The sequence below is a fragment of the Eulemur rufifrons genome, chromosome 8, assembly GCF_041146395.1.
Source record: "Eulemur rufifrons isolate Redbay chromosome 8, OSU_ERuf_1, whole genome shotgun sequence".
Taxonomy (NCBI): Eukaryota; Metazoa; Chordata; class Mammalia; order Primates; family Lemuridae; genus Eulemur; species Eulemur rufifrons.
The window spans coordinates 109,867,553-109,890,675 of record NC_090990.1 but is presented as its reverse complement, the minus strand read 5'-3'; the positions used below and the strand labels follow the sequence as shown (position 1 = coordinate 109,890,675).

Sequence of the window (23,123 nt, the reverse complement as noted above, 5' to 3'; positions counted from 1 at the left end):
CTGGAATTTCCATTTTAAGTGCAGACAACCCATTGGGAAATGGCATTATAGTAAGAGGAGGGTCTCTACTACAGGTGGAAAGGATTTTTTAAATATTTTGGAAAACTGCATGGATTTAAATTTGTTTAGCCTTCTGCTTACATGCAAGGTGCCTAGGGGATAGAGAAAACAGATAACTCAGTGTTACCTTGCATCCTTATACGTCATGTCCTGGCTGCAAGCCTGCTTGTCATCCTTAGTATGTGAGTGACGGCTCCATTCCACTAAGAAGTAATAGGAAGTAGGTGCTGCTTCTGGCTCATTTGCTAGGGAGAGATGAACTGCTGAGCAGTCCAGCTCCAGGGATCCTTTTTCCTTCTCCCCATCCCTCTCTCCTTGCATTACCATAGCCCATTCTGAATAGCCTGGGGTACTTGGCCCACTTCTGTGTTTTGGAAGAGATGGAAATAAAGCTTTCCCATTTCTGCTTGATTTCATCATAGCCACAGCTCATCAGACTGATTCTAAGGAAAACTAAAGGGAAATAAATGAGAACTTCCCCTTAATATATACTGGTCAAACTGAATTGCAAAAGCATAAAAACCGATGAAATTAAAACTCAGGTGTTTTAATGCTTGTATAGAAATTTATGGTTTACCAAACGTATTCATATACTAATAAAGCCCAGTTTCAGGGTTTTGTTTTTGTTTGTTCTGTTCTCATTTGTTTTTAATAATGCAGTTTCCTAGGCACAAAAGATTCTATTACCGCCTTCACTTTGAGGAGGCTCTGATTTGGAGCTTCAGGCTGGCACTTTGGAGGGCTCAAGCTGCTCTGCTTTTAGTTCTCAGACTGCAGGAGATAGGCTCCATGCCTCCCACAAAGCCTGCCACCCAAGGGGCACTCCCTAAGTGTTTGTTTCAGGAACGGTGTGCATAAATACATTAATGACTTGTCTTTTTTCTCTTATTCTGGGTTCTGGGTTCTGTAGTGTGTGCACCTGCTGGATTCAGGATGAGGTCAAGACCTGGGCAGGGAGGGGACTGGATTATCAGGGGTTGGGGTGCCAGTCATATCTGGCCTGCAGGTGACCCTCTGAAGATGCAGTCACTTCTCAGCCCATGTTCTCAGTGCCAGCCTCTGTTGGCTTTCTCCATGGGAGTTCTTCTCTAGAATCATTTTGATAATATCACAACAACTGCCTATGGCAAATGTTCCATAATTGTCAAATTAAATAAAGAATAGGGTCATTGTCTTCTATTAAATGCAAAAGTGCCTGCTGAAAGCACAAACAATGTCTTTCCTCTTTCAGTGGCTGGCCATCCGTTTGCTTTGTGTAACATACAGACATAAATCATTTCCAAGCCACCATTATTTTTTTTTCCCAGTATAGGAATTTAGATTAAGATAGAAAGATTAGTGGGAGAGTCCACCTTATTGTTTGCAGCAGATTGCATTATATTGAACCAATGTTTGAATCTTCTCTGGAAAATTCTTATGTGCTTTTTCTGTTTCTGTCTTTTACTTCCCGGTTCTTCTACCCCCAATTGCAGGTTTGTGTGTAGCTTGGTATATTATGGCCTGACTCTGAGTGCAGGTGATCTAGGTGGAAGTATTTATGCCAACCTGGCCCTGTCTGGCCTCATAGAGATTCCATCTTACCCTCTCTGCATCTACCTGATTAACCACAAATGGTGAGTATGAATAAACAGGATGCACAGCATGGAGAATGTGCCCACGTGCATGTACGCACTCTTGAATACATGAATACCTAAATATTATTGTCTTTCTCTGTATGCAGTATCTGCTGGTTACTCCATGTTGATTAGAGCCAAATATAGTTATTAGAAGAATTCATTTTTTAGTGATTTCTTGAGTTTCATAATTATGAGTTTTATATAGGTTTTATATAGGTTTCAATCCAATAGTGAATACTGAAATCCAAAATGGTATTGAATATTACCATTAGAGGGTTTTTAAATAGTCTGTGTGTAATTTGTTAATCCCAGCAGATGAGATTATTAGCTGTACGTGGATAAAACTCCATAAACCCAATTAATAATATTGAGAAGTTCTTGCAAGAAGGCAAAGAAATGAAGGAACCAGAAAGACTTTTAATTTTTTTAATTTCAAAATATTAAAGGAGTACAAATTTTTTTGTTGAATACCTGGTATAATGCTTAAGTCAGGGCATTTAGTGTGCCCATCACCAGAATAGAGTTCATTGTATCTGATAGGTAAGTTTTTACTCCTTACCCCCCTTCCATCTTCCCTCCTTCTTCATTTCCAATGTCCTTTACATCTCTTTGTGCCCCTGTGTGCCCACTGTTTAGCTCCCAGTTATTAGAGAATATGTGAGGTGTTTGCTTTTCCATTCCTGAGATACTTAGGATAGTGGTCTCCAGTTCCATACAAGTTGCTGCAAACGACATTTCATTCCTTTTAATGGCTGAGTAATACTCCATGGTGTGTGTGGGTGTGTGTGTGTGTACACACACACCACATTTTCTTTATCCACACATGCATTGATGTACACTTAGGTTGATTCCACATCTTTGCAATTATGAATTGTGCTGCAATAAACATTCGAGTGCAGGTATCCTTTTTGTAGTTCAAGATTAGAAAAGCCATATATGACAAACCCACAGCAAACATCATACACAATGGGGAAAAATTGAAAGCATTCCACCTGAGAACTGGAACAAGACAAGGGTGCCCACTGTCACCACTTCTGTTCAACATAATACTGGAAGTCCTAGCCAGAGCAGTCAGGCAAGAGAAAGAAATAAAGGTTATCCAAATTGGGAAAGAAGAAGCCAAACAATCCCTGTTCACTGGTGATATAATCTTATATCTAGAAAACCCCGAAAGACTCCTAGAATTGATAATTAAATTCAGCAAAGTCTCAGGTTACAAAACCAATGTACACAAATCAGTAGCATTTCTACATCCTAATAATAGTCAAGCTAAGAGTCAAATCAAGGACTCAATACCATTTGCATACTTACAAAGAAAACAAAATACCTAAGAATATACTTAAATAAGGAGGTGAAAGATTTCTACAAGGAGAACTACAAAATACTGATGAAAGAAATCATGGATGACACAAACAAATGTAAAAACATCCTATGCTCATAGACTGGTAGAATCAACATCATTAAAATGTCCATACTGCCCAAAGTGATTTACAGATTCAATGCAATCCCCATCAAAATACCAACGTCATATTTCACACATCTAGAAAACATAATTCTACACTTCATTTGGAACCAAAAAACAGCCCAAATCTGGAGGCATCACATTACCTAATTTCAAATTATACTACACGGCTATGGTAACCAAAACAGCATGGTACTGATATAAAAGTATAGACATAGGCCAATGGGACAGAATAGAGAACCCAGAAATAAAAGCATGTACTTAGAAACAAATGATCTTTGACAAAGCAGATAATAACATACACTGGGGAAAGGCAGCCTTATTCAGTAAATGGTGCTGGGAAAATTGGATAGCCACATGCATGCAGACGAATGAAACAGGACCCCTATCTCTCACCATATACAAAAATTAATTCAAAATGGATAAAAGACTTAAATGTAAGGCATGAAACCTTAAAAATTCTAGAAGAAAACATAGGAAAAACTCTTCTGATATCGGCCTAGGCAAAGAATTTATGACTAAGACCCCAAAGGCAAATATAGCAACAACAAAAATAAATAAATGGGATTTAATTAAATTAAAAAGCTCTACACAACAAAGGAAATAATCAACAAAGTAAATAGACAACCTACAGAAATAGAGAAAATATTCGCAAACTATACATTAGACGGTAGACTGATATCCAGAAACTACAAAGAAATCAAACAAATCAGCAAGGAAAAAAAAAACCAAACAACATCATCAAAAAGTGAGCAAAAGACATGAACAGGAGTTTTTCTAAAGGAGATAGACAAATGGCCAAGAAACATGAAAAAATGTTGAACATCACTAATCATCAGAAAATGCAAATTAAAACTACAATGAGATACCACCTTACCTCTGTCAGCATGGCTGTTATTAAAAAGTAAAAAAACACGGTCGAGCACGGTGGCTCACGCCTGTAATCCTAGCACTCTGGGAGGCCGAGGCGAGTGGATTGTTTGAGCTCAGGAGTTCGAGACCAGCCTGAGCAAGAGCGAGACCCCGTCTCTACTAAAAATAGAAAGAAATTATCTGGTCAACTAAAATATATATATAGAAAAAATTAGCCGGGCATGGTGGCGCATGCCTGTAGTCCCAGCTACTGGGGAGGCTGAGGCAGTAGGATTGCTTAAGCCCAGGAGTCTGAGGTTGCTGTGAGCTAGGCTGACGCCACGGCACTCACTCTAGCCTGGGCAACAGAGCGAGACTCTGTCTCAAAAATAAATAAAATAAAAATAAAAAGTAAAAAAACAGTAGATGCTGGCATGAGTGCAGAGAGAAAGGAACACTTATTCACTGTTGGTGGGACTGCAAATTAGTACAGCCTTTATGGAAAACAGTGTGGAGATTCCTCAAAGAAATAAATGTGGACTTATTTGATCCAGCAATCCCACTACTGAGTATCTACCCAAAGGAAAAGAGGGTCATTTTATAAAAAAGACTTTTCTTATCTTCTAAGACCCACTTACCTTGTTGAGGGAGAAAACTATATCCTGCTTTTGCTACTCATTGTCAGTGGGCAGTTTTGAAATACATTTTAAAAGTTATTTTATAGAGCACCCTTTTCCTCAGTTTTTTGAGATTGCTTCTGTTACTTAGCCCCTGACCAGGGCAATTAAAAATTCTGTTTTATGTGAGCTAGGAATCAATTGGATTATATCATTTCTCACTCTCCAGAAACCATTGTTCTGACCAAAAACAGGCTTCCTTTAGCATTGTGCTTAATGCCGTTGTCAGGATGTTTTAGCCCAGAGCATTTTGAAGGGCAGGTTTCGATTCTATTAAATTGAAGACTTTTCTCCCAGGGATTGTTCTCAGTTGCTTTGCTGCCCCTCTGTTGGAGGCTGCAGTTTACTCGCTTCATGGTCTCAGAACTGGGTCTGACATCATGTTCAGAAATCTTTCCCCCACATCCCCAGTTGTGCCAGATGCCCCTCCTTTGTGCTGCTATAGCTTCCTATGCATATCTCTGGGAACCACGTACAAGTGTTACAAGGAAGCTGTCCGTGGGGTATCCTATGTGTCTTTGCATCCCTAGTGCCTGCCTAGCATGGTACAGGTCCCTTAGAAGGCATTCGATACTGACTGTTAAATTAAGCAAAATGACCTGGTAAGGAAGACTTAAGACCTTTCCTACCACCCAGAGTCAAGATTAAAATCTAAAGCAGAAGGAAGGAACGCTGCCTTTGGGAGCAGGCAGACCTGAATTCAGATCTAGTCTTAGCACGTGTTAGTTGTATGACTTTGACAAGTTCCTTCACTAAGCCTCTACTCCTGCTCATTCTCAATCTAGGGATTTTAAAATTCCTCTCCAAAATTGTTATCAAAATTACAAGTAATGAGGTTCCTAGCAGAGTACCTAGTATGTTGCAGTCCCCTAGAAAAGGGAGACTTATTAATGTTAATTACCTGTCTTCCAAGTCTAGGGCTCTTATTTGAAAATTACTTCTCTCAATAAAGTATATAGTACATTTCACTTAATTCTGATGCACTAACAAATTTTTTTCTGTTTGCATTTTTAAAAGACTTTTTTTAAAAAAAGAAATATTTAAAACTATTATCTCCATAAGATTCAGGTAACTAGAAAATAAAGTGAGCTGGAAATCTCCATTCTCCTTGTTTTAGTCTCATTCTCTAGAAGATGGAGAATATCACAGCACATGCCTACGCGTTTATTATTAGGATTAAATAAGATAGTAGATGGAAAACATTTTAAACAGTGTCTGAAACATAGTCAACACTCATGGAAATAGAGCGATTCTATGTTCTTTTTCTGCACACATCACTTAATCCTGCCATCTAACATGTTTTCCTTTGTTTTATGATGGTTATTTATATTTTATGTTCTAGTCAGTTTCCTATCAGTCACATTTGCCACCCACACTTTAAGAAAAGATGAACATATATAATGAAACTGAGGACATTTAAAAAGGAAGGTTGGGAAGAAGCAGCAGGTGAGTTTATAAGATTTGTTAAGGGAAGTATGTAATTTCTCTCTGTTGTTTAGGTTTGGCCGGAAGAGGACATTAGCAGCATTTCTGTGCCTAGGAGGACTGGCTTGTCTTATTGTAATGTTTCTTCCAGAAAAGAAAGGTATGCCTTCTGAATTTCTATAAGGATTTTGAATAGCACTTTTATTACAATGAATCTCAATGTAGTAGGGAGATGACCATATGCCACGCTTGATTTCTGTGATTGCATGTTATTTAGCAATTGTGTGTGGTATAATGGGCCAGATTCTTTCCATTGCTTCAACTCTTCTCTGGGTGAATAATGTGCTTAGAGGGGCACTATTAATTCTTTCAGGCTATTAAGCTACCATCTGGGGTGGTTAGGATGCAGTACTGGTCATGTAAGGGCTGTTTATTTGATGGTAATGAGGACCAGTTAGTTCTGCACAGAAAGAAACTCCAAGGCTGAAAACTGCACTCCTCATTTCAGCTAACTACAAGATTGGAGTTCTCAAAGGTGGCTTTGGTATCCCTCCATATTGCCATCGGTACTCTTAAGGTACCCTAATAATAACAAAAACAACAAGAATGTTATTCAGTGTTGGTGACACTGCGTATTCTCTCAGTCTTATAGAAAGTGTGAATAAAACATCTTTAGGAAACTTTGATATTTTTATATATTTGTAGCAAAGCTAAAAATATATAAAACATAGCATCAGGAAAGTTCCTTTGGCATACTCATCTAACCTGATTACTGCCCCTATGTAGGCATTCTGTAGATACTGCTGGTTTTCAATCTTTGCACTAGCACACCTGAGGCATGCCAGAAATTGCCTTGGGAACTGTGGTGCTGGCAGTGATTTTCAACAGGGAGGAGTGGGACATAACAACTCTCTGCCACTGGGATATAAGGTGTAACAAAAGCCCTGTTTGAGGCACTTTTGGATTTTGATAGGGCTGTAGTATAGAGCTTGTACTCCAGGTGGGAATTATTATGAGATGGTTTGACATAAAGTTTTGCTAACTACTGGAAATGCATGAAAAATTTATTTTCCATCAGAGCATATCATGTATTAAATGCTCCTTTGGTCGATTGCTTCTCCCTGAGGTTCAGTTGTGCCAGTGTCCTGTTAAAGACCCCAAGGCCGTTTGTTCTCCTTGTTTTGTAACCCTCCAGTATACCTACTCTGCTATTGGTTGCCTCCTGAAGTTCTGTCATGGGTCAAGAGTGCAGTTCGTTCACTAGAGATTTTACCCAATATTTAGAACAGCCTTACAATGATTTTCACAGAATTGTGGAAACTAGAGAATTCCGTAAGTTTGCCCATTTCTCATTCTCTAAGCAAATCGATGCCCCTGCTAGTGCCAGGTAGGGGAGAAACTCCTCAGCTTTTGCACTGCCGTGGGCTTGTAGAACCAAGCAACCAGTTCTGTCTGTCTGGGGCAAGACAATGATGGGCTTCAAATCATTCTATAATAGTTTTATGTCCAGCAGATTTTGTTTTCCATAAGCACCTTGGGAATTCAGTTGTGTTCTGCCTACTGCAGTCCAGTGTTCTTTTCATCACCTCATAGAGAAACCCTTTTCATTATTACTGTAAACACACTTACAACCTATCACACCTCTGCAAGCCAGGTCAATTAATGTCTTTTCTCCCTCCCACTTATTTGCACGCACAGGTAACCCACACCCTCAGACTCTGCATGTGGCCCTTTCTTGAAATTATCTCTTCTAAATAACAAAACAAATATCCACAGTGAAAGCAGCTGAATGGTCTCCCCTCTAGGCCAGCAAGCACCACTCTGCTTGGTTCCAGTCTGTTTTAAAAGAGCAGCTTGAACCCTTTGTTAATTGTGCCCCTTGGTGGACGCTGAGTAAGAAACAGCATAGCAGAGAGCCTTCCACACACCATGAATGTACCTCAGGAATACGATACCTCTATTATACTTAGAAAAAGTAGACATCTAGTCTATTTTTAAAGATTTCCAGGGAAATTATTTCTATATTGAATATGTCTGTTTTTAAATTTTAAAAAATTATTTCTGTTTTAACTTACCATTACTGTTAGAGTGACCCTTCCCCACTACAGTTGAGTCCATTTCCTTTCATTTAATTCATCACTAGAGATGGAGAACATATGGTCACCCTTTTTTTTTTTTTGGTATAATCCTTTTTATACTTGCTGAGTCTTCTAGCTATTCCTGAATCTTCTCTTCTTTGACATAAAAAATATTTGTTCTTTAAACCTTTCATATTTACTCTTTAAATAGTTTGATGGCTTTCTTTTAAATCTCAAGTTTTTCAAAGCTTTCAGCTAAAGTATACCTTAAGAAAAAGACCTAGAAGTTTGAAAAATTCTACAGTATATTAGCATCTTATGTTAGTTTGGAGATCACTCATTTTCTCACTGCTTTTTATGCTCATCATTCGCCCTCACTTTTGCTACCAAGCATGCTTTCATTCTCTCCTTTCTGCCAACTCAAGTACCCCTCTACCCACCAACTTTTTTTAGCATGTTTGTTTGTTTGTTTGTTTGTGGTTTGCTGTGTCTAAAGCATTTGTGGATACTGGGATGATATATCTCTAGCAGAGACAGCCAGTAAGCTAGAAAATAGATTGTTTGGCATCCCTCAAAAAAAAGTGTCCCACCCATTACATATTTGCACACTGCTTGGCCTTCTCTGGGATATTCTCCTCTGGGAATAATGTTAGCAGGTGGCCACTAATTTTTTTTCCCAGATTAGTCACCCGACATTTTATCTGAACTCTATTCTAGCTTGGAGGGTCATAATTAAGCCTACAGTACTGGCTACCATCTAGTAATTGTTGACTGTGTGCCTTATTCTTTTCATATGCAGAAGGTATTATATGTTATCCCCATTTTGTAAGGAAATGAAAGCTCAGATTGGTTAAGCAACTTGTCCAAGGTTACACAGTAAGTAAGTAGCACATCCAGGATTCAGATTTCAAGTCTTTCCAACTCTAAAATCAGTGCTCTTTTGGGAATGCTGTTTTCTCCTCTTAAAGTTTTAGAACCAAAGTATTCACTGCAAATAGTGAAGCTGTAGCCTTGGAGGGTTAAGACTGTGTGGTTAGGGCCAGTTCTTAACTCTTCAGTGGGCAGGCCTGATGGGTTTAAGAACCTGGGTTGTCAGAGTAGCACAGGCCTCTTATTGGTGAGGTTCATGGCAGTATGGTCCCGCCAGAGAATCTGACCACTAGGAAGTCCTGGCATGTGACTAGATAAACAAGTTTCACAGTTGAAGGGAGTGTCCTTGGACTCAGCTCTAGTGGAACCTTTACATCTGATTTCTTTTCCCAACCTTGGTCTGCCCATTCCTTATTTATTTGACTTCTCTAGTGTCTGTGATACATAAGATACTTTTCATAAACAAGACCTCATTTGTGGCCTCAAAGAGCTTACAATCTATTGTGGAAAATTAGTGATTCATAAATAACAACAAAAGATCATACCGTATGAGAATTGACAACAAAATGCTATAGGAACTTTAACTTCAGGCCATGATAGTAATGGAGGCCAGCCATCCTCCTGCTTTAAACAACTGTAAAACCAGACAAAATACATATAAGAAATGTTGATCTTCAGACATTGGATGACAGACTGCACGAGATAGATGGTGATCGCTGAGAGAAGGAAAGTAAACAAAGTGAACCTGAAGAGTGTCCCAGCTCAGAGTTTCCAGGCCTCAGCACAGGGAGGGGGAGCCCAACAAATCCTGGCCGCCTTACTGAATTGAGGAAACAGAAATTGAAGTTTGAGGAAGCCAAGATGGCTGGAAGTTGCTAGGCAAATCACTGGCAAGTAGTGAGATACACAGAGGAAGAACTCCAGAGTTCTGCAGAAGGAACCTCAAAGTCTTTGACTGCTCAGTGATCTGCGTGTGCATTTGAAGAAACTCCTGAGGCTGGGGGAGACCACCTGGCGGAAAGGTACAGGTAGAATAATCCTTGGATCCCAGGGCTATGAATGGTTTATGTTCTCTTCAGCCAGTCACAGAGCACTGGGTAGAGACCGCCTGGGTCAAAGTAGCACTAGACTAAAGGCTGTTCTCTATTTGCCCTAAATGTGCTTAAGAACAAAACTCAGAAGGATCAAGTGATTTTGAGTAACTTAACTGCATCACAGAGCAAAGACCAACAAGATTTAAAGGAATACAATAAAATCCAGCACCTATTAGTAACATTCATAGCTTGTGGCCTCCAATCAGAATCACCAGGCGTGCAAAAAAGCAGGAAAATACTCCCCAGAAATAGGAGAAAAATCAATAGAAACAAAATCAGAAATGGCACAGATGGTAGAATTAGGAGATAAGGACATTAAAATAGCTATTATAAATATACTTCATATGTTTAAGAAGGCAGAAGAAAGCATGATCATGATTAGAGAAATCAAAGCCATAAAAAAGATGTAGTTGGAACATCTAGAGATGAAACATGCAATATATGAAAAAAAATACAGTAGATGAGATTAACAACAGACTACTACAAAAGAAAAGATCAGTGAATTTAAAGATGTAACAAAAGAAACCATCCAGAATGAAACAGGAAAAAAAAAGATTAAATAAAAAACTAACAAAACATCAGTGAGTTGTGGGACAATATTAAGCAGCCTAACAAATGTGTAATTGTAGTCTCAGAAGGAAGAGATAAAGAAACAGTACCTGCAGAAATGACGGTCAGATGCTTTCCAAATTTGATGGAAACTATAAACACATAATAAGAAAGTTGTCAGTTCTACAAGAGGATAGACTAGCCCTACATATGTATGCCTCTAATAAATTCAAAGTATATGAAACAAAAATGTATAGAACTGAAAGGAGAAATAGACGAATCCAAAATTATAGCTGGATACTTCAGTACCCCTGTCTCAATGATTGATAGAAAAAGTAGACAAAAAATATAGAGACTTGAACAACCAACATGACCTAATTGATTTGTGGAACATTCTACCCTAAAATAGCAGAATATGCATTCTGTTTGAAGTACACACAGAACATTTGCCAGGAGAGACCATATTCTGGGCCACAGAACAAATTTCAATAAATTTAAAAGGATTTAAAACTTACAAAAATGAGTTATTTGACCAGAATGGAATTAGACTAGAAAACAATAACAGAAATATACCTGGAAAATCCTCAAATATTTTGATATTAAACAACACTCTCCTAAAAATACATGGATCAAAGAAAAAAATCAAAGAGGAAATTAGAAAATATTTTTAATTGAATAATAATTAAAGCATGCCATATCAAAATGGCGTGCAGATAAATCAATTATGAGAAGCTGATAAGTCAGTTCTTAGAGGGAAATTTATATAATTTTTTAAAATATCAGAAAAAAGAATGTTTTTAAATTAATGATCTAAGCTTCCATCTTAAGAAAGTAGAAGGTAAATTATTAATAAAAAAAGAATACCAAATTAAACACAAAGCAACTAGAAGGAAGGAATTAATAAATATAAGAGCAAAAAATCAGTGGAATGAAAATAGAAAAACAGTATAGAAAAATCAATGAAATTAAAAGCTTGTTGTTTAAGACCAATAAAATCATTAAACCTACAACCAAACTAATAAGGGGAAAAGAGAGAAGACACAAATTGTCAATATCAGGAATGAAATAGGGGTATCACTATAGAACCTCTAAGTGTTAGTTAATAAGAGAATATTATGAACATTTTTGTGCCAATAAATTCAACTTAGGCAAAATGGATAAATTCCTTGAAAGATACAAACTGCCAAAGCTTACTCAAAAACAAATAGATAACCTGAATTGCTCTGTATCTATCAAAGATATTGGATTTGTAGTTAACAGCATTCCTACAAAGAGAATTCCAGGCCCAGATGCCTTCACTGGTAAATTTTATGAAATGCTTAGGTAAGAAATAATACCAATTCTACACTCTTTTCCAGAAAATAGGAGAGAACGCTCTCCCAACATGGTCTATGAGGACAGCAATTACCCTGATACCTAAAACAAACAAAGCAAAGATGTTACAAGAAAAGAAAACTATAGACTAATATCCCTCATTAATATAAATGCAAAAATCCTTAACAAAATACCAGCAAATTGAATCCAGCACTGCATAAAAACGTTAGTACATGATGACTAAGCAAGGTTTATCTCACAAATGCAAGGTTAGTTTTATATTCAAAAGCCAATTAGTGTTATTCACCATATTAAAAAATCTAAAAAAAATCATATGATCATTTCAATATAAGTAGAAAAAGCGCTTGTCAGAATTCAACACTCATTCATTATAAAAAACTGTCAGCAGCTAGAAGCAGAAGGAAATTTTCTTAGCCTGATAAATGATATCAAGGGAAAACCTGCAGTTAACATCATATTTACTGGCAAGAGACTGAATACTTATTTCCTAAGATCAGAAAAAAGGCAAGGACGTCCATTCTCAACACTTCTGTAGATCACTGTACTGAAAATATTAGTGACTGCAGTAAAGCAATAAAAAGAAAGTAAAGGGATCCAAATTGGAACAGAAGTTAAACTGTCTTCATCCACTAGACTACATGATCGTCTCCTAAGGAATGTATAACACTATCTTTAGTCACCAGACTACATGAAAATCCTAAGGAATATATATTTTTAAAAAACTATTAGAATTAATAAATGAGCTTAGTAGAGTCATGTGATGTACAATTTTATTTCTACCTAAATTAGCAACAAAGTTGAAATTTAAATAAAGCAATATTTGTAAAAATAAAAAATGTGAAAGATTTAGGGATAGATTTTACAAAATATGTACAAGACCTCTAAAAACCTATAAAACATTGATGAGAGAAATTAAGACTAAATAAATAAATTAGTAATAGTAATAATAATAAATAAATAAAGAGATTACCATGCTCATGGATGGAAGATATTGTTTAAGACTGCGGTCCCCAACCTACTAGTCCATGACCTATTAGGAACTGGGCCACAAAGCTCTGCTGTACTCCCTCCTCCTCCCTACCCCCTCCCATTGGTGGAAAAATTGTCTTCCATGAAACTGGTCCCTGGTGCCAAAAAGGTTGGGCACCACTGGTTTAAGACATCAGTTCTCCCTAAATTGATCTATCTTTATTCAGCACACTATCAATAAAATTTCCAGCAGGCTTCTTTTGTTGAAATTGACAAGTTTTTGTGGAAGTGCAAAGGATCTAGAATATCCAGAATAATTTTTATCACGAAAACAAAGTTGAAGGACTTAACCTACCTGATTTTAAGACTTACTAAAAAGTTGCATTAATCAAGACAGTGTGATATTGACAGTGTGAATGGATATATATATATAGATATATATAGATAATAAAACAGAATTGAATATGAAATAGAGCCACATATATGGCTCAACTGAATTTTTTTGAGGGGTGGTTGAGATTTTATTCACCTTTTTAAAATGTTTTACTCAATCATAGTATACATACAGAAAAGCACACATGATCAGTTGATTTTTGACAAAGATGACATGTTAATTCAATGAGGAAAAGGTAATCTTTTCAACAAATGGTGCTAGAATAATTGGATATCCGTATGCAAAAAAAGTAACTTCAACCTGCGTGTCACATCATATGCAGTAATAAACTTGAAATGGATGTTAGAACTAAATGTAAACACTAAAACTACACAACTTCCAGAAGAGAACATAAGAGAAAATCTTCATGACTTTGGGTTAAGCAAAGATTTCTTAACTAGGACACAAAAAGCACAAAAAGAAAAAAGTATTTGTAACCTAGACTTCATCAAAATTAAAAACTTTTGCTTTTTAAAAGACATTTAAAAAAGATACAAAAAGCAAGGCACAGACTGGGAGAAAATAATGGCAGAACATATATCTGATAAAAGACTTGTTTCCATAATAGAGAAAGGACTCATAATCAATAATAAGAAAAGAATGGGCAAAAGATATGAACAGAAACTCCTCCAAAAAGATACAAAAATAGCAAATAAGCATGGGAAAAGATGTCAACATCATTGGACATTAGGGAAATAGAAATTAAAACCACAATGAGATACCACTACACACCAATTAGAATGGCAAAAATCACGAAGACTGAGCATACCAAATTGGGCTTAAATAATATCTTCTGATCCATGGCCTGGCAATCTCTTTATTTATTATTATTACCATTACCAATTCATTTATTTAGTCTTCTTCAATTTCTTTCATCAATGTTTCATAGTTTTTTATCGGTCTTGTACTTATGTTGTAAAATTTACACCTACATCTTTCATATTTTTTATTTTATTACAAATGGCATTGCTTTATTTCTTTTTCAATTGTTATTACTAATTTATGTAGAAATAAAATTGTACATCACACGACTCTGCTAAGCTTATCTATTAATTCAGTTGATTTTGTTGTATATTCCATTATTTTCTATGGAGACAATCTTGTAGTCTGGTGAATAAAGGCAGTTTTACTTCTGTTCCAATTGGCATCAATAAAGAGTAACTGTCACTTTTATACACTGCTGGTAGAAATACAAAGTCGTGCAGACACTCTGGAAAACACTAGCAGTTTATTGTAAGGTGAAACATATATACTACATGACCCAACTTTACCCAAGAGAAATGGAAACATAGATCTACACAAAGACTTTGATGCAAATGTTCATAGTTGCTTTATCATAATAGCCCCAAACTGGAGGGAACCCAAATGCCCATCAAGTGATGAATGGATAAACAAATTGTGGTATATCAATACAATGGAATAAAATACTCAACAGAAAAAAGAAATGAACTATATCCTACTGATATACACAATGTGGATAAGTTTCAAAAATATTAAGTGAAAAAAAAAACAGACACAAAATCCTATAAAATATATTTATTTCATTCTTGTGAAATCCTAGAGAAGGTGAAACTATAGTGACAAAACTTTGTGCACTCGGGTGGGGCAAAAGCAATGTACGCAACCTAAACATTTCTACTCCTGTAATATGCTGAAATAAAAAAAAATTTCAAAAAAAAAACCTTTGTGGTATTTTTCTTAAAAAAAAAAAAAAAGGAAAGCAAAACAAATTGTGATTCTTTGCCCAACCTATACATCGTATCATAGTAGAAGACCTGTAGCTATCTTAAAGATTTGTAACATACGACAATCAAAAATTTGCTGACAATCACATGGTGAGTGAAGTAGATGACTGAGTTGAATTTTTGTTGTTTTGGGTCACTGAAATGTGAGTATAACAAACATTTTTTTCTGGTGACTCCAAATGAGCTCTGAGAAAAGTAGCTCTGAAAATGATGTCCTTAGTAATTGCATCATTGAAATAAATTTATGGCCTCCGTGAGTTCAGTGCTTTGAAGGATACAGTGTTTTAAGAATTCATTTTATAAAAAAATACAGTTTTCCTTTTCTCTTTTATAACACTCTTTTTTCTAAACAATCACTTTAAATATTGATTGGTGACAGCCAACAATATCTGATTTTCAGATGAAGAACCAAGATCATGAATCCATGGAACTAGTCCGGAGGCTGCAAAGCCCTCCTGAGCATGAACTAGGGTGACCAACAAGCCAGCAACTCCACAGTCAGGAGTCCCAAGAAAAGGATAAGAAATAATTTTCTAATAAGCAAAGCTGTTTGAAATTGACATGGGCTGTCTTGAGGAAAAGGTGAATTCCCCCTGGTTCAAGTGGCAACTGCAGGCCCCTTTGGCAGGAACAGAGGAGAGAAGCTTCAAGCATCAGCCGGGGTGTTGGACTGAGGCAAGCACTCTGTGGGTGTGGGGCTGGAGCCAGGCTCCCCAAATCTGCCGCGGCTGGAGCTGTCTTGAGCCTTACGTGGGAGACTTCATCTGGCTTTGGCCCTTGTGGAGCTTAGATGATAAATTCGCTGTGTCATGCCATTTGAATTCATATTTCAAGATGACAATCCTTTAACCTGTTGTTAAAGATGTTGTCAAATGCCTTCACACAGTTCTGAAAGATACCATTCTGTAGAGGTTGAAAATAGCCCCAAAGATCATTCGCAGTCAAGCAGATGTGTATATTTCTGTTTGTTTCAATGCCACTAGTACCTTTTCCTGACTCCGTTTTCTGGAAAATCATTGATGAATTTAATTTGCCCTCATTTTTGTTTTAAAGGAAGACGTTGTTAGATTTCAAAATTCCAGAAACATATCTTGGGGTAAATGCTGAAAGGCATGATTCTTTTTCCAGAAGCACCTGTGGCTTAAAAATATATATTCAGTGCTTGAAAGAGGTAATGTCTTCTTCCAAATAGCCTGGCAGCAGCCCCAGAAAGTCAAGTTTGCCAGTGCCTGAGCTTTTCTGTTCAGGCCACCATCTTTAATGAAGTTGAAGATTTATTTCAGTCACATAGGGAAGACAAAACTTACTTTCTGGAATGGGCATGTTACATGCCCGCCTCTTTAGAAGTTGAGAGAGTATGAACACAGATTCTCTTCACTGAATTAATTCTTACTATAGTCCTTCTGCTTATTAGTTCAACAAATATTTAGTGAACGCCAGTGTGTACAGTACTACAGGAGGTACTGTGGGGAACACAGACACAAAGACAATGCCAACCCTAGCCTGAGGTAACAAAATAGATTTTGGGCAGGCAAGACGGAAGAGTAAGCAACTACAGCTAAGTATCTGAGGCATGCCGTTGAATAGATTGAAAAATAAGGGGCAGTGGAAGTCACGAGAAGGAGAGGCTATTTCATTTGAGCTATTTAAGGGCAGGGTGGTTTATATGAGCCATGCAATCCTCAGAATGGGACAAGAGTGTTCTCTTTGGCAGAAATGCCAAGGAGAATGAGACGCAATTACATCTGGTGATTGGGACATCGCTGTTGACCTTCAAGAGTAGGAGTTTCAAGAGAGGATGGTATTGGAAGACAGACTGCAGTGAGCTACAGGCAGGAGCATTTGAGGAAATGAAGAGGTGGTCCCTCATTGGCGATGTCTGAAAGCGAAGGGGGAAGTACAACAGAATCAATGAGAATGTTTTTTTTCTTCATAAGAATGGATTGTTATTTTGAAAGAGAGAGCCTAGACATGTCTACAAAAAAAAAACCAATTAAATTGTAGAATCCTGGAGAACATAATGTTAATAAAGGCAAGAACCACAGGATAATTGTTAGCATTTTGATACGGAAATAAGCTGGCATGAAATATATTTTTGCATTTTATGAGAAAGCATTAAATTAAGAAACTCAAATATCATTATTGATTACTAATTTTCAAGTGGGAAGTCGGGGAGGAGGAAGGATTAAAAATAGTTCCATATTTAAGCTCTTAATTCTTTAAAGAACATTAATGTCTTTTATCTTCTATTAAAATAGTAGTAATTTAATGGGATTGTTCCTTTTCTTCTCAATGGCACATCAAGGAATGCACACTGAAAATCAGGGCGTGTTGTGCTGACCACTGTTTTACATCATTGCTTATTTGAGTAAGACTGGGAAGGAGAGTAAAGAAACACCTTGATATGGCCAAGGAGCAGGAGCTCTTGTTCATGCCCAGTAAAGGTGTAAACCCAGAACTAAGTATCACACACTGAGAATCTCTTCATAATCTAGGCACAGATAATCTTGTAACACTAAACTACTGTGAAATTCTACCAGCATTAAGTACTATATATTACCCTGTACTTGGATAGGCTGCCTAACTTGTAGGAAAAGAGCACTGTATCCTTTTGCTTTATTCACCAGCATTTTCAAGAACCATTTCTTTTTTTTTTTTTTTTGAGACAGAGTCTCACTCTGTTGCCCAGGCTAGAGTGAGTGCCGTGGCGTCAGTCTAGCTCACAGCAACCTCAAACTCCTGAGCTCAAGGGATCCTCCTGTCTCAGCCTCCCGAGTAGCTGGGACTACAGGCATGCACCACCATGCCCGGCTAATTTTTTCTATATATATTTTTAGCTGTTCATATAATTTCTTTCTATTTTTTTTTTTTTTAGTAGAGATGGGGTCTCGCTCTTGCTCAGGCTGGTCTCGAACTCCTGAGCTCAAACAATCCGCCCACCTCGGCCTCCCAGAGTGCTAGGATTACAGGCGTGAGCCACCACGCCCGGCCAAGAACCATTTCTTTTACATTTTAAATAAAACTTCAGCTTGAAAAAAAAAAAAAAAAAAACTTACAATTTCCATGAAACTTACTTTACCACAGTATAGAAGTTTTCAGCGTCCTGTCATTCAGGAGTAAGTGCAAGTTTCATTACACTTAATGTCACCATTAAGTGTACGTTTTCATGGGTAGCTCTCAAACATTGAGCACATAATTGCGTGTGTGTTTATGTGTGATTACCAAACCTTCTGAATGCCTATTCCATTTTACTACTTTTTTGCTGTCTGAGATCCACGTAAATGCCTCTCGCTCCTTCGTAATGACATGTGTCGTTTAAAGGAACTGTTTCAACTGCAGGCCTCTCAGGGGTTGCCCTTGTCCTCCTCAGACACAGGTGTGTTTGCCGTGGTGAACAGCCATTCCTTGTCCTTGCTGGGGAAGCTGACGATCAGCGCCGCCTTTAACATTGTTTATATCTACACCTCTGAGCTTTACCCTACGGTCATCAGGTACGTGTAGACGCATTCTTCACATGTTCTGAGTTTTGTTGTCCGTGCTTGTGCTAAGCAAGGTGTGGGACTCATTTCATCGGGAGTCGAAGGAGGGCCGACAGCAGTCCAGCAAGCATTTGTAAACTCAGAGCCTGCCTTTTCAGGCTGCTCTTTGCCTGCTTGGCTGAGGAAGTGTAGCTTTTGTAGCTCCTGTAAATTGTAAGGGAAGTCCTCTATATTGGACATATCTCGTCACCCAAACAGCTCAGATGCTGTTATTATTTTGGTGGGTTTTATTTATTCAGTCACCCATCCTGAGTCTGGTACATAACAGACAAGGGAACAAGGTCCCTGTTCTCACAGAGCCTGCCTTTTAGCACAAAATATATACATTTTTGAAAGATAATTTTTCATATAGTAATAAACAAATATTAAATTTAAATATTACTTGTTAAAGCTGATTTTTAATGAGTAGTTCATGCTTACATTGAAAAGAATGAATTCCAACCCTAAATTTGCCCTCATAAAATAAGTCTGAAAACAAAAAACAAGTCCAAATTTGAAGGATGGGGCTGCAGCTTAAGTTTTGCAGAACTTCCCATGTGGACTGGGCCAGTATGCCCCCAGCCAGTCCTTGTCCAGTCTGTTTGAGGATCATCCCAAGTAGATCCTTTTCCTTCCCTTATCCATGCAAGAAGGCTCATGGATCTTTGCCTGTTAATTTAAATTCCCTTTCCCCAGTAAGAGATCAGATTGTCTGTAGTTGGCTGGTCATTTCCTAATTGATCCTCCTAAGCACTTCTCTGACTACTGCTGTAAAACTAGGATCATGATTTTGTCCAAACTGGGACACTTTTGAGAGCAAATGTGGGTGTTATTAACAAGTTCAGCTGGGATAACAGAGTTATTTACAGTCACCCTACCTAAAACCGTTACCGTTCTCTCTCTCCACCTCCCACCTCTTTGAGCCTACATTCCCCATGAAGGTGATCATTCTTGGTTTTCTGACACTATATGCTTAGTCAATTCCTTTTTATATGTCTGACCCTTTAATAGTTAATAAGTTGACTTTAAATAAATGGGCAGACTTTTCAGACATAAACCCTGGCTCTCTATGGCTATATTCACTGATAGGAAACCCAAGACACAAATATGTATGAGAACATTTGATAAAAAATATTCAAATGCTCATTTCTGCATCATCCTCTATAGCTACACTGCTGCAATATGGTAGTTACTAGCCTCATGTGGCTATTTAAATTTAAATTGTAATTAATTAGAATTAAATAAATTAAAATTTCAGTTCTTCATTCTTACTGGCCACATTGCAAGGACTAGTAGTTGCATATGTCTAGTGGCTTCCATCTTGGACCATGTAATTACAGAATATTTCCAGCATCACAGAAAGTTCTAGTATGCAGCACTGCTAGAGGATCCTGTGCTTTTACTTTATGATATACTATTCTAGGCCCACTACCCTACTCCCAGGGTCTGTCAATGCCCCTTTAGAACTTACCGATTTTTCTTTCTTTCTTTCTTTCTTTTTTTACTTGTGCCTTTCAGGAATGTTGGGCTTGGAACTTGTTCCATGTTCTCCCGAGTTGGTGGGATCATTGCGCCCTTCATCCCTTCACTGGTTGGTTTGTACCTCCTACTTAATGTTTTTCTCGATTCTCTGCTTTGGAAATGTTTGAGCTTTTGAGTAGAAAGAGATAATGAACAGATGTCATTTAAGATCAGGTGACACAGATGTGAACCGTGTACTTTTTAGATACTATTCCATCAGGGCAGATGTGCTCTTACCAAGGATGCATTTTGTCCTTGATGGGTCTGATCTTGGTCTTTGTTGTTCATCTGGATTCACTGGAGCGTCAGCTAATGCCAGCATGCCTTGTTGCTGTCTCCATTAATAAGTTAGCCAATTAGTAAATATTTATTAAGCCTCTGCTGTGTGCTGGGCTCTATGTTAAGCACTTTATGTATATCATTGCATATAATCCTCACAATAACCATAAGGGTTAGGCATTGTTGTTACCCCGTGTGAAAAACGAGAAATGCTACCGAAAGAGGTTAAATACGTTCCCCAAAGGCACACATCACTTGGAAAAGAAATTTAAAGGCAAAATATGCCTAGCAGTGTGTCTGTTAATATGTTTTTGGCAGTTTCTAAGTTTCATGGTCAAAACAAAGGGGGATAATACTAAATCCTTCCAGCCTTAAAATACTCTGAAAAACCCAGGGGGACTCTATGCAAATTTCTCCTTGGTCTGATTTGTGACTTTTCCAGCCAAGACTGTTGAAAGGTGACTAGATCTGGTATGGGGCTTGTGGACCTGTTCTGTAGACAACTGTTCATTCATTGCTTAGAAAACTTAACTCACCACTTTTTAGTAAGAGATGTCTCAGAAGTGCTATTGTAGCCTTTTCATTTTCTGAGTTGCAATACATTTTCTTGTTCTGAGTATCTCTCCACGTCTTGTCCTTAACTTTAGGTCCCAAGACCCTTCTTATGAAGGAGTCATGTTAACTCCATGTTTCATTCTGCAAAATGTAGGTGTTTATAGTTAAAGCGATCCAACTTTGGATGGCTATCCTAGAGCATTAAAATACCCAGCACTGTGTTTCTGTTGATTGCTGCTAAGTTCAGAAGGGGGAAAGTGTGTGTTCCCCTTGCTTCAACAACACACCCATGGTGCTGGACGTGTGTTTGCATGTGCGGGGCTAGAGATGATTCTCCTTCCTCCTCTCCCTACTGCCCCTCGCCCTTTCCCTCCTACTTCTCCATTATCTCTTCACTTTGAAAAATCAGGAAAAATTGAGAGGAAATCCTAATTAGTAGTGGATCCACCCATTGAATTTGGAAACCCAAACCAGAAGATCATAAAGCTTACCACCTCCTGTGCAGGAAATCTAGAATATCGATCAGTTCTGAAAGGCCCCAAAGCAGCATCCTGCAAACAGTGGTCTACTGTGTTATCTTTGAACCTGTTTGTATTGAAATATTTCAGTTTTTCTGATAAAATCTTTTGGATTGTTAAAACAATTACCTGTGTCACCAGCCCGTTACCATGTTAAGTTTATGTCGTTTAGAAACCATGGGTATGTGGTAGGGTTCCCCCCCCCAAGCAAACTTTTGTATCTTTCATCCCTGGACCTCTCAGTTACGGGGTGTTAAGGTATATGGGATGGTTTGGCCAGTTCCTGGGTTGAGAACTTTAAAGTTCATCATCAGCAAATATTTTGGGGTGTCTCTTATGGGAAGAGCATGTGGGGATCTTGGTGTCCTAAGCTGCTCTGCTGGAGTGGAAGCTGAACACCAGACTCCTGTCGGCTCCGGCCACTCAGCCTGTCTGGCTCAGGTCAGCACGGCCTCGTCCCCCCTGGTGCTTCTGACCCACAGACCAGGGCTGGCTTTTATTACTCTCCTCTACATGCTTGAGGAGTCATCCTAAGGTTCCAGGGTAATTATCTATGAGGAAAGGTGGTTTGGGGTGTAGTCTAGCGGGAGGCCTGAACTGGATGGTAAACATGACCCTGGGTCATGAGACTGCTGGTGTCACCTGCTGAGGAAACTAGCCTCAGTTTGTGTGTGTTTTCGTTCCACTCCCTGCCCCCACAGAAATACGTGCAGTGGTCTTTGCCCTTCGTTGTCTTCGGGGCCACCGGCCTGACCTCAGGCCTCCTGAGTTTGTTATTGCCAGAAACCCTTCACAGTCCGTTGCTGGAGACGTTCTCTGACCTTCAGGTGTATTCATATCGCAGGCTGGGGGAGGAAGCCTTATCTCTACAGACCTTGGATCCTCCACAGGTACGCGGTTATTTTTCTTCATCATTATACCACTCGGATGATGACAGTTGTTGAAAAAAAAAGACTGTTCAGCACATAGACCTGAATAAAACGGGAAGACAAAGGTGGAATCTAACAGCAGATGATTTCAGAGAAAGAGACATGATCGATGATTCATTCGCTTTCTTAGAACACTTTAGGGGCCATTTCTTGGAGGAAGAGGTGTCATAAAAATACATTTGCCAGTTGAATAGCTAGACAGTAATTTTCACTTTAGAAGTGTCATGACATCATTCCACTGCCCTTTTCTCCTTTCCTGTTTCAGTGTGCGGACAAGGAAAGCACTTTAGGGAGCGAGAGTGAAGAAGAGGAAGAATTTTACGATGCAGATGAAGAGACTCAGATGATCAAGTGAAGAGCCCCAGATTCCTCCTTGGAAGCAAAGATTGTCTTTTATGCCTCTAGCTAAGGCAGGTTCTTCCACTGAATCTTAAGAGGGTTGTAGAAAGACAGGCTTGGTTTGAACATACATAGATGAATAGCGTGGACTGATTTTTTTCAGGCACCAAGGGAAGTTGGAGAAGAGATTTCATGAGAGACAACATCACTGCATTGAGAGAATAGCTAATTTGTCCAAAATTCAAGTGCAGCTCAGAATCATGACCTCTGGCCGAGTCACTCAAATCCACATTCCAGAG

At 38.2% G+C, this 23,123-nt stretch overlaps 1 protein-coding gene across 1 annotated transcript in view; it reads left to right on the top strand.

Moving 5' to 3' along the window:
• The window catches only part of SLC22A15 (solute carrier family 22 member 15), a 73,809-nt gene extending 50,969 nt beyond the window's left edge, over positions 1 to 22,840 (top strand). The window contains exons 7-12 of the mRNA XM_069478925.1: positions 1,533 to 1,673; positions 6,167 to 6,252; positions 18,536 to 18,656; positions 20,202 to 20,274; positions 22,258 to 22,446; positions 22,751 to 22,840. Of these exons, the coding sequence (XP_069335026.1) occupies positions 1,533 to 1,673; positions 6,167 to 6,252; positions 18,536 to 18,656; positions 20,202 to 20,274; positions 22,258 to 22,446; positions 22,751 to 22,840 (700 nt within the window). The remainder of the gene's footprint in view (positions 1 to 1,532; positions 1,674 to 6,166; positions 6,253 to 18,535; positions 18,657 to 20,201; positions 20,275 to 22,257; positions 22,447 to 22,750) is intronic.
• The last annotated feature ends 283 nt before the right edge of the window (positions 22,841 to 23,123 follow it).